Genomic DNA, 16,229 nt, shown 5'->3' on the forward strand with positions numbered 1-16,229 from the left:
AGATTTCATTAGTAACTACAATACATGTACTTGCATTGATACAATTTTATTACTTTCTAGCATTTCAAAGACATTTTAACCGCATGGACTTAGAAATAGTAGAGAGCTCTCCAGGCATAAAGAATAAGGTTCCATTGAATATAATGGTCTGGGAGCATATTTTAATTTTTTAATGATTTAAAAATTTATTTTTTCTCCCTTATAATGAAATGTAGATCAGAATTTTTATGTATTTCAATAACTCTAGTAAGTAGCATCAATTATTATGTAGGATTAATCAAAAGTAAGTTACATTTTAAAATAGATATAACATTTTGTTTTTAAATTAACGTATGTACATAAACTGGTAACACATCTGTATGTATCGAAGAATGGGATTGTTAATTTATCACACTCATTTGTTTCGGTAAACATAGTAACAAGTTTTGTTTATAATGTGTCAAAAGTAAATTTATTTATTTAATTTTTAAATCACTATAATTGACCGTTTCTTCAAATGGTTTAAACTTTACCTCCTCATATTTATACACCAGTTAAGCGATTGTTACATAACACATTTGGTGATCGCATAAAAAGCAGACATTTTCCTAATACCTGACCAGAGCGTTTCCCTGATATCAATCCAGCAGATTTTTGCCTTTGGGGTTATTTAAAATAGCGAGTATTTTTAAATAACCCCAAGACTACCGACAAACTAAAATATGCTATTTTGCAACAAATTGAAGATATTCCACCAGATCTATTAGTAGATGCTGTTCACAACATAGAAGAAAGATTGTTGCTTGTTGAAGAACAAAATGGCTGACATATTCAACATTTAAACTTTATCCAATAAACCCCATATCTTTATGAGTTATGTGTTCTTGTTTTGTGTACATTTTAATTCCTATAAAGGTTATGGCGACGTCAAAATGTAACTTACTTTTGAATAACCTTATACTTCTGGTAAATTTCATAAGTCTAGTTCAAATAGTTTTTCTACAAGTGTACTAATGACTTGGAAAATGTAGGTTTAGAATAACAACGTTTAAATTTAAATGTACATATATTAGTAGTCATTATGGTGCCATGATTTGAATAAACACATTTACCGAATACAAATATCCCGTCCACACTTGTGGAGTAACAGCGCTTCTGGCTGCAAAACCAGGTGGCCCGGGTTCGAATCCCGGTCGGGGCAAGTTACCTGGTTGAGGTTTTTTCCGGGGTTTTCCCTCAATCCAATACGAGCAAATGCTGGGTAACTTTCGGTGCTGGACCCTGGATTCATTTCACCGGCATTATCACCTTCATTTCATTCAGACGCTAAATAACCTGAGATGTTGATACAGCATCGTAAAATAACCCAATAAAAAAATACAAATATCCCTGAAGTATTAATGAATTATATGTAAAATTGTTGAGAAAAGAATGCTCTTTAATACAGAGAGATAATAAACTTATTTTTAATCCTGCTAACAACCAACTCCCCTCAAATATGTAATAGTGAGAGATTCTTGGTTCATTTGTACGTTAATTCCAGTATTAAGTCCTGACTGAGCTATCAACAGTTATACATACATATACGACATACAGTACATCAACATATAAGATCAAAATTGATTCAGTCCAATCACCCATTAAATGTCAACTATGGCTCTTTGGAAACAGTGCTATAATCCAACGTGAAAAATCTTCTTAGTATTACAGCCCACAACAATTAAAATTCAGTTTGGTGTAGTGATTCTATTCTTTCGAAACATCAAAAGCAGTGCTCTTCACCAGATAGCAAGGAAAGGAAAAAGGGACGGGGTGTTAACACAAATTAATACTTAAATGGCCAGTTTGTCCAAGTAATGTTTAATTTTGCTTAACGAATGTTAAATTAACAGTCTGTTGATTTTTAACGCTTTGTTAATGTATTTTTCATTTGTTCAACATAATTTTGTTTCAGATAACCAACACTTATTCGTCTGTTAGCACTATTTTAACTACTCAACAGCAGATGTAATGATTCTACACATGTAAGACAATTTTTGATTGGCTAAAATTAATCTTTAAATTCTATATTATAGAGTGAGTCATGAAACTTGCATAAAATGACAACCTGTTATAGTAGGCCACGCTCCATAAACAAACAGTTGACAAATGAAAGTTGTAGGTGACGTGCTGAATAATAATTACAAAGTAAGGTTATATTTCCTCATTGCTATTATGGATACGAAATACGAAAGAAATAAAATAACACTGATGTATTTAAACAGCCCAAAGTATTTTTTTAAATGTTATATTACCAGTCATACGCTAAATATTCTCTACAGAGAGACACAAAATATTAATTTTGCAACTTCTGTTCAAACAGCTGTGGAGACATCGGCCATATTTAACTAACTGTTAAACGAGTTAACTGCCCGAAATCCTACATTTAAAATTAACAAACTGTTAACAATCTGTTAAACCAAACTGGTATTGAAAACATACAATTTTATTAATTAACAAACTGTTTAGAGTTTAACAGTCGTTAAATTTTCTAACAATACTTGGAAAAACCATCCAAAAGTCTGTTAAAATAATCCTTTGAACTGAAACAACAAATATCTGTCCTTATTGATAAATAAAAACAAATGAGAACTGAATTGCATGCAGTGCTCAAAAGAGGTGAAAAGAACCACACGATATAAAAATGCAGAAACAAAAGAAGGGTGTTTCAGACTCCATAATTACTAACCAAAGATAATGAAATGATGTTCAAGCCAGCCATACAAAGATACTTCACTCTGACATCACACTCCTCTTCGAGCCCATTTGCTAGGCATTGAAAGGGTTTCATTTCGCCTGAATTACACCTCTGAAACAACACGAATTGATCCCAGCACATTCTCAGAACAACATTCTTTTCATGTGCATGCCTGCAAAACAAGGCAGCCGATGTTGCCAAGTGAACCTGTAAGAGTACATCGGGTCCTCAACACTGAACCCTTCCCCTCCTGTTTATTGAGGTCAAATATGATTCCTTCCGTTTGTTTACAGTTTGCTGCATATTTTAAAACGTGTTAAAAGAAAATTTAGATTTTCGTTTTGCTTCCAATTAAAAGTTAGTTCACGATGCTAACAGATACATGCAATTCTTTCTTTTTGTAGATTACAGTAAAAGTCCTTTGTAACGAGAACTCACAGCATTGTTGAGGATAATATCTGATAATTGCGACAGAAGTAAGGCCCTAGTTGTCTAGGGCACAGCATACTTGAGTGCTGAATTCAGATATATTCCTCCTGGAGGGAAGACAAATTTATAGGGTTAATCTACTATAAAAAATGAATACTTAAAAAAAAAAAACAATATTTTCGCCAACAGTTTCTTTTTCAATGCTGTGAATACAAGATGCTCATTTTAAATTAGAAATAAGTCTATTAAGGAGTGTACTTTAAACCTGCTACTTACAGACCTATTACTGTTGTTGTTTTCTAATGCCAGACGTTTGACAATAAAGTCATTTGACCTCTTGCACTCCAATATTTTTCAAAGATATTATCATGGTCAGCCACTGAAGCACAGATTTTGAGGTGTTCCGAATCCATTTCTTGGTTTGAGTTGCACAATGGGCAGTTAGGGGACTGATATATTCCAATTCTATGCAGGTGTCTGGCCAAACAATCATGGCCTGTTACCAATCTAAATGCAGCTACAGACGATTTTCGTGGTAAATCGGGAATTAACTGTGGATTGTGATGCAGAGTGTTCCATTTTTTCCCTTGAGATTGTGTTATCAAATTTTGTTTGTTGAAGTCTAAGTATGTAGATTTAATAAATCTTTTCACAGAGTAATACATAGATTTAGTAACAGGTCTGTAAGTAGCAGTGCTGCCCTTCTTTGCTAGTGCATCTGCATTCTTGTTTCCCAGGATTCCACAATGGGATGATATCCATTGGAATACAATTCTTTTATTGAGTGATATTAATTGAGAGACCTGTTACTAAATCTACGTATTACTCTGTGAAAAGATTCATTAAATCTACATACTTAGACTTCAACAAACAAAATTTGATAACACAATCTCAAGAGAAAAAATGGAACTCTCTGCATCAAAATCCACAGTTAATTCCCGATTTACCACGAAAATCGTCTGTAGCTGCATTTAGATTGGCAACAGGCCATGATTGTTTGGCCAAACACCTGCATAGAATTGGAATATATCAGTCCCCTAACTGCCCACTGTGCAACTCAAACCAAGAAATGGGTTCGGAACACCTCAAAATCTGTGCTTCAGTGGCTGGCCATGATAATATCTTTGAAAAATATTGGAGTGCAAGAGGTCAAATGACTTTATTGTCAAACACCTGGCATTAGAAAACAACAACAACAACTTTAAACCTGGATTACAATAATATCTGCTCTTCTTTACATTTACTTACAACGGTTCCTTATTTTATTCTATTCTGTTACTTAACTTGATCATTTAAATACACAGAGCTAAGAAAAATTGGCAGACATGAACTGGACCACGCGATTCTCTGGCGAAAATCAAGACACTTTTCTATTTACGTAAGTTCCCAATCTCTCATATTTGTCTCATAAATGTGATATGGATTAAAATTGAGGGCATGGTATTATTGCAAACATTCTTTACTTATGCTCTTTTGAAGAGTACAATATTTCAGCAAAGCCATTTGGGCGAATGATTAAAGTTTTAACTTATAATAACAGAAACTCAGATTTAATTACCATCATTATCATCATCTGCTTGCAGTGATAACCCTCTTCCACCTGTTACCTGTTAAATTAATCAAATCCAATCAATAAATTTGTCCAATGGTGATGAAAAGGTATTGCTTATGCATGATAAAGGAATAAAGTAAAATTTAGGCGGTCATTTTCTATTCACTCAAGTAATTCTCTACTAACATATATGATGGTTCTGCAGATCAAAACCAAGCAGAGATCTCTGATAAGCTTAGTAGATATGATCAGAAACAACTTAGAATTAAATTCAGGTATAAACAAAAAAGCTGACGTCTTGTATTACAAGCATAGTCAAGTATAAACTTTTATACCTGTATTTTGAAATCATTTGGAAAATGAACATTATTTTAAGTATGTGATAAATGGAATTGTTAAGATATTATTTTACCTAAACACAATGATCCATAAATGTTAATGTAACCTACTTTCGAAAGTATCTCATTTTGTTTTGAGACGAAATTTCGTTCCACTAAAATTAGTATGTTAATAAGTGATAAATATGTATAAAATAAAGGTAGACAAGACATGGGTGAGTACGTAACTTTTTAAAAATAAAAATTAGTAGTTTGTTGAACAGTCACTGCAGTATCACAGATTTAAATGCGAAGTCTTGTGGCCAGTCGGCCAGCCAGGAACATACATACATGCAGCGCTCACTCATTAGGTTTCTAAACTTCTTGTTTTTAAATCGAGATTTTATCTGTAATAATAACAACCTAATAATAAACACACAAAATAAAGCAGTATATCCTGGACTAAATGGAAAAAAAAAACTAAAAATGATATTTTGTTCTGTAAGAGACCTAATTATACTCATCATAAAATGACAAGACATGCTCCATCCACATATTACAACTGAAACTCGCTGGCTTATACCCCATCTACCATATTACTTGAAGATAATCTCGATGAAGCAAGTCTTTCTTTTGTTAAACATAACAATTTGAACGAAATGAGTACAGATATGAATAAGGCACTTAGATCTCTGTTCCCATGGTATATCCGTGTACAAGTAAACAGGAAGCTGTGCTCGTTACGATGGACTTTTACTGTATGTAAGAACAAATGAAGCACCAAACCGTACAGCTGTACAACAGTGAGACAAAAGCACATCATGATCCGTCGGAGTGGGAAGGGACAGACGACACGAAGCCTTACCACGTCTAGCAGTGTCCACTAAAAACTTTACATGACCCATGCTCTCCACGTGCTGCCGCCTAAGGTTGGACACCACTGAAATAAGGCAAAACAAAAGTTCTGACTAATATCTCAAGTCTGCCAAGGGAATGGAACTAAATTAAATGTGCAAAGGATTGTGGGAACAGAAATAAAAAGTTCAATATTGAAGTCCAACACAAAACTGAGATGAGGTTCAAGTCAGAGCATTCGATCGAAGACACTTATACACAAGCTTGTTAAAGCACTATTTCATATACAGGGTGATTCAAAAGGTAAGGTCAACAGGTGAGGAGATGATTGAGGGCAAAATTTAGAGCAGGAAAAGTCCTTTGTCAATTTTTTTTTTATTTGCAATCGTTTCAGAGTTACAACAGACCAAACGCTTACTCACAACTAAGGTGATTTACTTACAATAATTACTAATTTACAGTATTTTATTGGAGCAGCTGCTCAAAATGTCCTCCATTTGCACACAAACATACCTAGGCACATTCTCTTGTGCGCTGTGCACAAGATCTAACAGCAGTTTTGTAGTCTGATGCCTGTTGTAGCTAAAATTATTTCACTGGAACAGATGATCTCGGTCTGTACACCTTTTCTTTCATAAACCCCATACAAAGAAATCCAGAGGCGTTAAGTCAGGGGACTGTGCTGGCCAGAACCCATAAACATAATGTATGTCTCGATATTCCGCATTACTAAACATTTTGATGCATTCTCTGTAGTTTCTCTGTTGGTACTGAACTACAGGTCCTACTGTAAGGTGTGAGGGAAAGCAACGTTGCCTCCCCTCTGTCTTCAGTCACATAATCACAACATCTCACGGCATGTGTTCCATTGTCATTCCATCAATGGTGGAAATCATGCTTTGTAAACAAACCTAGATCAAAACAACTAACGGTATATTAGAACGTATTGTAAGTTTCATGAGATGTGAATCAACTGTTTGACCTGTTGTAACTCTGAAACGGTTACAAATAAATAAAACTGAGTCTAAATGTCGCCCTAAATCATCTCCTCATTGGTTGACCTTACCTTTTGAATCATCCTGTAGATAGGGTCCTATAAAAAGTGAAGTTATTTTTTCCTAAAAAGGGGGTGATATTTTTTAAAAGAATGTTATTTTCATAAAAAAAAGCTAAGCTATTTTGAATGTTCTTTATCAATCAATCTTCTTAATGTATCCAGCTGTTTGCGGACAACATAAAGTCCACTATAGTCCATTTTAGTCTATTCAGTTGTTGTTTTTCATGAGAAATGAGGGGTATTTTGATCGGTGTTCATTATAGATGCCTGTTGCTAGTAGCCAGAGTTGGGGGTGTAGTCAATATATACTGCAGGGCTGTGTCTTCTGCAACTGGTACTGATGACTTTAATTTACTTCTTTTGTGGTTTATGGATGGACAGTATAAAAGAATGTGTTCCAGACCTATGGATCAACAATTGGCTCTTTTCTGACAAAGGAAAAATTTTACAGTCTGTACAAAAGAAACCATATGACCTGGAAATGTAGAAAAACTTGCCCAGACATGTTGAAACATTTTTAACAAGAGCCAGAACAGGTCACATTGTCAATTGTACCTACACCGATTTCAGATTTCTGATAATTCTACTTGTTTGTGGTGTAATAATCATGAATGTTCTTTATGAAACAAAAAAAATAGTCCATATATACAATGTACATAAATTATCCTGCAAATAAAAACAATGCCATTGTAGACACATTTTGCTCTTTTAAATTGATTCTTTTGTCTGTTAAAACATTGTAAGTTGAGTGAAATCTCTCCGAATCTACATTAAGGCGTCAAAAATATCTCTTCACATATTTTTTAGAAAATTCTGGCTGTGACAAACTGACAACATTTAAACATTTTATATTGTCGACAAGAATTTCCTTTTATTTGCTTCTCCAAACACGGTTTCAGTTCACAATAACCAAAAACTAATTTCTCTTGGTCCAAGACTTTCATGTAATTCACCTTGCATAACTGTGTTACAACTCTAGAGTTAATGTCTCCCAACATGATGTTCTTTGGGTCGAAGATGGTCAGGTTCACAAAAATAGTTCTACCTGGGTCAGACGACATTGAACAAAGTTTATGACGTACTATGACGTCAAACAATGTGTGCGTATTGAACTGTAGTTGTGTGTTAAGTATATATTGTGGGTGTACTTAACACACAACTACAGTTCAATACACACGCATTGTTTGACGTCATAGTAGTCATATCATACAGACAGCCAACCCCCACCATAGGAACAACACACCCCCACCCCTACCATCGACAACTGCACATCGCAGAGTCAAGATCACCAGTGGTTCAAGAGACACTGAAGACGACGACACATAGCGTCGAAACGGGCCGTCTGTCGAAGGTAAATACCTTTTTAACAATTTTAACACTTTTAACGTGTGACAGAGTAAATTTTATGTTTTTAACAAAGTGTTAACGAGAACTTTAATCAATAAAGGAACAAAGTTTTGTTGAGGTCTTATCATCGCCTTGAGAGAAGCAACTCCACAGCCATTCTGAGCAGCAGTTGTATCATATCATCCATCAAAATGTCACCCTTTACATTCTCAAAACTTGTCAAGTTTCTTCAGTTCACCATACAAATTGTGTGCTGTGAGATAAGTAGAAACTCCAGCATTGTTAATGGGTCTACTAAATATTTTGCAAGCCACCAGCATAGCACAGTCAGCTGAAACATCTCCTGATCCGGAGTTGCGATCGGGTGTAGGTTCAATTCTTGCTTGGGTTTTTTTGAGAGTTTTTCCCAACCGTAAGGCGAATGTCAAGTAATCTACAGAGAATTCTCGGTCTCATCACACCAAACACCATCTTGCTATCACTGATCCCATTGACACTAAATAACCAAGTAGTTGACATAGCGTCATTAAATAACCAACTAAAAAAAATTGCATGTTTATGGACAAACATTGCTTGACTATGAATTTCAAATATTTCACTATAGCTTAGAGATCTGAAGAATATCTCACCAGCATTATATATTTAATATACTTTTAGAGTTAAAAAACTAGAGTAATTATATACAAGGTGTTAAAAAAAGTATCTATTTTAGGAGGTGATAGTATGCATCAAAACAAGAAAATAATGTCTAATAAACACGAGTCCTACAACACATGCTTTCTGAGATCTGAACACTTGTTCATAGGAGGTGCTCAATGTGACGTCCATTTATGGCAATGCATTTTTCTGCCCTACAATACAGCAGGCTACCAGATAATCATACCGTAGTTGACACCCCTGGCATGGAATAATGATATGTTGCAAGGAATACTGAAAAGAAAAGTTTGGTTGCGGATATGAGCATATCTCAGCAGAGATGGTGTTGTGAATTTTCGTAATCAGCATGTGTGGGCTGATGAAAATCTCCATCCAGTTGAAGAAACAAGGCATCAGCACCGATTCTCAATCAACGTATGGACAGGCGTTCTTGGCAACAGATTAAGGGCCATACGTGCTACCACAGAGATTAACTGGGGTTCGTTATCAGGACTTTCTTATTAACGTATTGCCTACCTTGCTGGAGTATGTGCCTTGTCAGCAAAGACTACAGATGTGGTTCGTGCATGATGACACACTAGCACATTTTTTTCCACAATGAGCGTAAACACCTGACTGACATTTCGGGACCGCTGGATTGGAGATGCCCCACACCTTGGCCTGCTCGTTCCTCAAATCTAAATCCCCTAGACTTTCGGTCAATTTCAAAGAGGCGTGATTCCTTATGCCGAAGGGCAGAGGAATGCATTGCCATAAATGGACGTCACATTGAGCACCTCCTATGAACAAGTGTTCAGATCTCAGAAAGTATGTGTTGTAGGACCCTGTTTATTACATTACAGCCTCATGGTCTAGTGGTCAGAGCTTCTGGCTATAGTTCATGAGGTCCCGGGTTCGATTCCCGGTTAGAGCACAGGAATTTTTCCTTAAAGGGGATTATTCCTGTGTTCGTCCATGGTCTGGAATTTAGGTTAAGTTTAGATTTAAGACCTCTCCTGGCACTACATTATCATAATCATCCTATCACATCATCGGGTAATGTAACTCCGCCTTCCAGGCGCCACAACCTCAGAAGTGGGTTACAACTAAGCCACGGCCAGGAGAGAAGACCAGAAATGTCGAAAAGACAACCTGGTGGCATTGGATAAAAAAAATTGTTTTGATGCATACTAGCACCTCCTATAATATTGGATACTTTTTTTCAACACCCTGTATATTATTTAAAAAAAAAGGTATAATCGCGTTTTTTAAATTAACATTATTCGCATATTAAGTGCTAAATTCACGTTATCGCAAATGCGAATTTTGAATGTCCCTATGTATAGAGTAGCGAAGAGTAAGTACGAATGTAAGTTGAGATATTAAGTTTGTGTGTACGAAAAGAATACAACTGAAAATACCTGGAGTAAAATTTTATGCAAGAATTATTCAGCCAGTAAAAAACAAATAACAGAGAATGAAAAAGGAATAAATAAATAAGAGGACGAACAGAATCAATCAATCAATCAATCAATCAATCAAAGGACATTATGGAGCATGTGGACTCCATGTCAATTTCACAAAACGCTTCCACTCTGTTCTGTCCTTTACTAATTCCTCCTAGTTGGTAATTCCCAACACAACACAACAGGACAAACAGAAGAAAGACGAAAATGAGAAACAATACAAATAAGAGAAAATGAAGAAAAGAGAAAGAAAAAGAGAAGAAAAAGACGAAGAGCAGGAAGAAGAAATGAAGAAGCCGAAGAGAAGACGAAGAAAAAGATGGCCTCAAACTCAGGACCTCTCCAGTAATACTCTTAGCTATCAGAACTCCGTGGCAGAAGTGCGCGAGAAATGAGTGCATACACGAAAGAGAGACAGATGCAATCACTTGGCAATCTTTGTCTCTGCCATAATTTATTTTATATCATTAACTTCCATTATTTTCATAATTTTCCTTACTGTGTGTACTTAAAAATATTGTATTCATTGTATGCTTTGTACTGCACTACTTTATTATCATCATCATCATCATCATCATCATCATCATCATCATCATCATCATCATCATCATCATCAATAATTGTCTTTTTTTATACTTTGTATATCTCATTTATTTTGACCTGCTGTTCACATTTTATTATGCTTTTTTCTTTCTTTCTGTATGTTATATATTATTATGTCTGATTTCTACTTACTTGTTTACATTTTATTATTATTATCTTATTCAGTTTTGTGTGTAAAATTGTATTGTACTTTGTAAATTTGTAGTGTTTTTTGTAACGCAGTTTTACTCCTGGTTGAGTGTTAGAGAAGGCCATATGGCCTTAACTCTGTCAGGTTAAATAAATCATTATTATTATTATTATTATTATTATTATTATTATTATTATTATTATTATTAGAGAAAAAATTATCAAAACTGTTGACAATAGGTGCTTAGGAAAATATTTGAGGCTAAGAGGGATGAAGTTACAGGAGAATGGAGAAAGTTACACAACACAGAACTGCACGCATTGTATTCTTCACCTGACATAATTAGGAACATTAAATCCAGACGTTTGAGATGGGCAGGGCATGTAGCACGTATGGGCGAATCCAGAAATGCATATAGAGTGTTAGTTGGGAGACTGGAGGGAAAAATACCTTTAGGGGGGCTGAGATGTAGATGGGAGGATAATATTAAAATGGATTTGAGGGAGGTGGGATATGATGATAGAGACTGGATTAATCTTGCACAGTATAGGGACCGATGGCGGGCTTATGTGAGGGTGGCAATGAACCTTCAGGTTCCTTAAAAGCCATTTGTAAGTAAATAAGTTGACAATAAAGGCATGTTCTCCCCACGTTAGTTCTATGAAAAAATTCGAGCTCTTAGCTTGGCATTCATTATCACGAATGTTTCACAGTTAAATATCTGTGAACAATAAATCCAATCCTTTCTCCATCCAGTACCACATAGATCACTTCCCACCCCACAGTTTCGGGTTAGTAGACTAAAACTCATTATTTCAGTCTGCAACTGTATCTTGTAGAAATCTAGTTGCAGACCATTAAATTCCGTGTATAAGTATCTCTGAATACTAATCTTGCAGTTGCTCTGACTTAACATCACTTCTCAGTTCTTAACCAGACACAATAACTTGGACTGATTGGAGGGGGGGGGCAACAAAATCTCCCTCAATTAAACAGACTAATGAAGAAATCTCTCACCTTCGTCTCCTGAGGGATGCGTTCTGTCCAGGCAAACCAAAGTAACCTCTAGGGATAACCATCCTAGCGTTCCCTTGTGCTGGCCTGGAGCCGCCATGAGCCAGCAGCATTGTCAGATGAGCGGCATAACCGTCCTGCAGCACTGTTGCCAGCATGTGGTGCTTCTTGGACACCTTGCCCACGATGAATATCTGCTTGGGTTTCAGACCTATCGACGTGTAGACACTGATATCCTTGCCGCTCCCATACGCTACATGTGTCACAAGGCCATGTTCCTGCACAGGAGAGAACAGTAGTCCTTCATGTCTCACAAGCAAGGAATTGCTTAAATCACTGACTGGGAAGAAGCTGTTTACTGAAGGATGCACTGGAAGGAAGGATGAACGGGAGAAGAGTTCGGGACAGAGAATAAATCATATGATAGACAACGTTAAGATATATGGATCATATGAGGAGACTAAGAGGAAGGTGAAAAAGAGAGAAGATTGGAGAATGCTGGGTTTGCAATAAAAAACCTGTCCTTGGGCGAGAAAACTACTAATGAATGAATCAATGAATGAATGAATCAGTAGTAAGGCCTACTCATCTTAACATTTAGGCACAATTTTTTTTTCCTGCAATGACTTTATGCTTTGGGAAAAGCAAATTGTACCAGAACAATGGAAGGAGTCCATAATCGTACCTATCTTTAAGAAGGGGGACAAGACTAACTGTAGTAACTTTCGAGGAATATCACTTTTGTTGACGTCGTACAAAATTTTGTCCAATATTCTTTTGAGAAGATTAACTCCATATGTAGATGAAATTATTGGGGATCATCAGTGTGGTTTTAGGCGTAACAGATCAACTATTGACCAGATATTTTGTATTCGACAGATAATGGAGAAAAAAATGGGAGTATAAGGCTACAGTGCATCAGTTATTCATAGATGTCAAACAGGCATATGACTCTGTTAAGAGAGAAGTTTTATATGATATTCTTATTGAATTTGGTATTCCCAAGAAACTAGTTCGATTAATTAAAATGTGTCTCAGTGAAACATACAGCAGAGTTCGTATAGGTCAGTTTTTGTCAGATGCTTTTCCAATTCAGTACGGGCTAAAGCAAGGAGATGCACTATCACCTTTACTTTTTAACTTCGCTCTAGAGTATGCCATTAGGAAAGTCCAGGATAACAGAGAGGGTTTGGAATTGAACGAGTTACATCAGCTGCTTGTCTATGTGGATGACGTGAATATGTTAGGAGAAAATCCACAAACGATTTGGGAAAAGACGAGAATTTTACTGGAAGCAAGTAAAGTGATAGGTTTGGAAGTAAATCCCGAAAACACAAAGTATATGATTATGTCTCGTGACGAGAATATTGTACGAAATGGAAATATAAAAATTGGAAATTTATCTTTTGAAGAGGTGGAGAAGTTCAAATATCTTGGAGCAACAGTAACAAATATAAATGATATTCGGGAGGAAATTAAACACAGAACAAATATGGGAAATGCCTGTTATTATTCGGTTGAGAAGCTTTTATCATCCAGTCTGCTGTCAAAAAATCTGAAAGTTAGAATTTATAAAACAGTTATATTACCGATTATTCTTTATGGTTGTGAAACTTGGACTCTCACTTTGAGAGAGGAACATAAGTTAAGGGTGTTTGAGAATAAGGTGCTTAGGAAAATATTTGGGGCTAAGAGGGATGAAGTTACAGGAGAATGGAGAAAGTTACACAACACAGAACTGCACGCATTGTATTCTTCACCTGACATAATTAGGAACGTTAAATTCAGACGTTTGAGATGGGCAGGACATGTAGCACGTATGGGCGAATCCAGAAATGCATATAGAGTGTTAGTTGGGAGGCCAGAGGGAAAAAGACCTTTAGGGAGGCCGAGACGTAGATGGGAAGATATTAAAATGTATTTGAGGGAGGTGGGATATGATGATAGAGACTGGATTAATCTTGCACAGGATAGGGACCAATGGCGGGCTTATGTGAGGTTGGCAATGAACCGCCGGGTTCCTTAAAAGCCAGTAAGTAAGTAATGACTTTACGCTTCTGTGTGCTTAAAGCATTAAGAGGTCTTAATGAAAGTTCATTACTCAAACATAAATGTTGGGGCAGAAAAATATTATACCTTCTCATTCTTTAAAAAACGCTACTATACTTGTTAGATGGTGATTTTCAATGACATCAGGTCTAGTCAACTAAGATCTTCCTAAAATTCTTCTAGTCTTGCAGGTTTGAGTCAAACACACACATAAGTATGCAATTCATTATCCTAACGATAGCATGATAGATGAGGGTAAGAACTAGCAGGCAAACGTTTGATATGGAGGAGAAATGAGAGGTATAGTTGCATGTTTTTCAGCTCCAATATTTTTGACCGAAGTTTTAGGGCCGTATTCATAGACATTTTTAGTGCGGGCTTTCGGTGGATTATCAGCGTTTTTCGTATTCATAAACCAGTGTTAGCGATAGGATATGATTTGAATTCTGTACTAGTAACCAGTGGATAGCCGGGGCTAGCTTAGTACGCTCGTAGCGCGTGCTGCGAAATGTCTATGAATACCACCCTAAAACTTTAAGACGTTGTTAAGGCTTGAAATCAGATATCTGCATTTTAAACATAGGCGCACCTGTATGAGGTTTTTGAGGTAAGTTGCCTTATGCCCTAAGGGGTCTGTGGACAGTCCGTCAGCGAACGAGACGAGTCCGTGAGGGAAGTTGTGCTGCGACAGCCAGGACACGACTTTCTGCTGCTGCATGTCGGGCCGCCCTGTGATGTATATGATCAGGTACCCCAGCTCCTGCCAGTGCCTGCAACACGCACACACTTATTAGCCTCAATCAGGATTGCCAGTCTTACGTTTTCCCCATAACATTTGCATTTTTTCTTTTATTTTACAGCTTACGTTTTTCTTTTGCCCATAAGGTGATTCCATCCTTTTTTTCTGATCCACACACATTAATAGTACATTATGCAACGAGCCTATAATGAAGGTAATTAAGAATCGAGTATGGATATTTATGAAACGAGCGCAAGCGAGTTTCATAATTTTCATACGAGCTTCTTAATTACCATTATAGGCGAGTTTCATACGACTTTTTATGCTCGACCATATTTCTAACTTGATATTATTAATTTTATTGTATCTGATCTGGACATGTCCCGTATGTTGTGAGATGTGCGCAGACGCGAAAGTATTGATTTTTTCCGAGGAACAGATGTGCACATTGACCTTGCTAGGCCATAAGAACCTACAGGGATAACATTGAAATAAAATTAGACATTGAAAAACGAGATGACAAATTGAATTTATTTGACTATTATTTACAATTAACGCTAATTATTATAGTAACAGAACATAACCTTCTGCGACAGTATTGGATTTCCAGCCTCCGTGACTTTTCGCTAATTCTCTTTCGATTGCATATCCGAGAATAATCGATACTTGCGGTTTTATAACGGTAGAAAGCTGACCTGTCATTAGCTGAACAGTTGTAACCTGAGTCGTCATTGGCTGAAAGACCTGACCTTTAATGAGTAGATGTACTTTAATGACATGCATTAAAGGTCTGCTACCAGGTGTATAATTACTATATTTCGGCATGGTCGAGCATAAAGAATTTTACGTTACAACTCCTGGAATATTGCATTTACAATGACATCACATAGGCTACATAATAATAATAATAATAATAATAATAATAATAATAATAATAATAATAATAATAATAATAATAATAATAATAATAATAATAATAATACTTTATTGCCAGAACAAAGATATATAGTTTTTTTATATAAAAATACTCTGCCACCCCCAGAAAGAGTAAGTTACATACTCGTGCTCAGGGGGCATGCCACATAATGTTAAGACATTTTATTAAATAACAGACTAAAAAGTAAAAAAAAATAAAGAAAAAAGAAGAAAAAGAAAAAAACACATCGCAATAATTGAACTTTAAAATTTTCTCTCTTAACAACTGTTCCTCTTATTTTTAATTCTTTCTTAAGTTCTATGCCAATATGCTGCATTATTTTGAAAAATGCTACAATTTTACAGAAAATAATCGATATTAAAAGTTATATAGCTTTACATCG

The 16,229-nt window shown here is 35.9% G+C and overlaps 1 protein-coding gene across 14 annotated transcripts in view; it reads right to left on the reverse strand.

Moving 5' to 3' along the window:
- The window catches only part of rdgB (retinal degeneration B), a 426,224-nt gene that overhangs the window by 25,973 nt on the left and 384,022 nt on the right, over positions 1-16,229 (reverse strand). For 10 of the 14 annotated variants that reach the window (XM_069830175.1, XM_069830174.1, XM_069830173.1 and 7 more), the window contains 2 exons: positions 14,761-14,941; positions 12,126-12,400 (listed from right to left, as the gene is read on the reverse strand). In XM_069830175.1, the coding sequence (XP_069686276.1) occupies positions 12,126-12,400; positions 14,761-14,941 (456 nt within the window). Of the gene's footprint in view, positions 1-2,707; positions 2,828-5,879; positions 5,955-12,125; positions 12,401-14,760; positions 14,942-16,229 lie in introns of all 14 variants that reach the window. The other 4 variants (XR_011332907.1, XR_011332905.1, XR_011332906.1 and 1 more) reach the window with 3 other exon arrangements.

The sequence above is a fragment of the Periplaneta americana genome, chromosome 7 (assembly GCF_040183065.1).
Source record: "Periplaneta americana isolate PAMFEO1 chromosome 7, P.americana_PAMFEO1_priV1, whole genome shotgun sequence".
Classification (NCBI taxonomy): Eukaryota; Metazoa; Arthropoda; class Insecta; order Blattodea; family Blattidae; genus Periplaneta; species Periplaneta americana.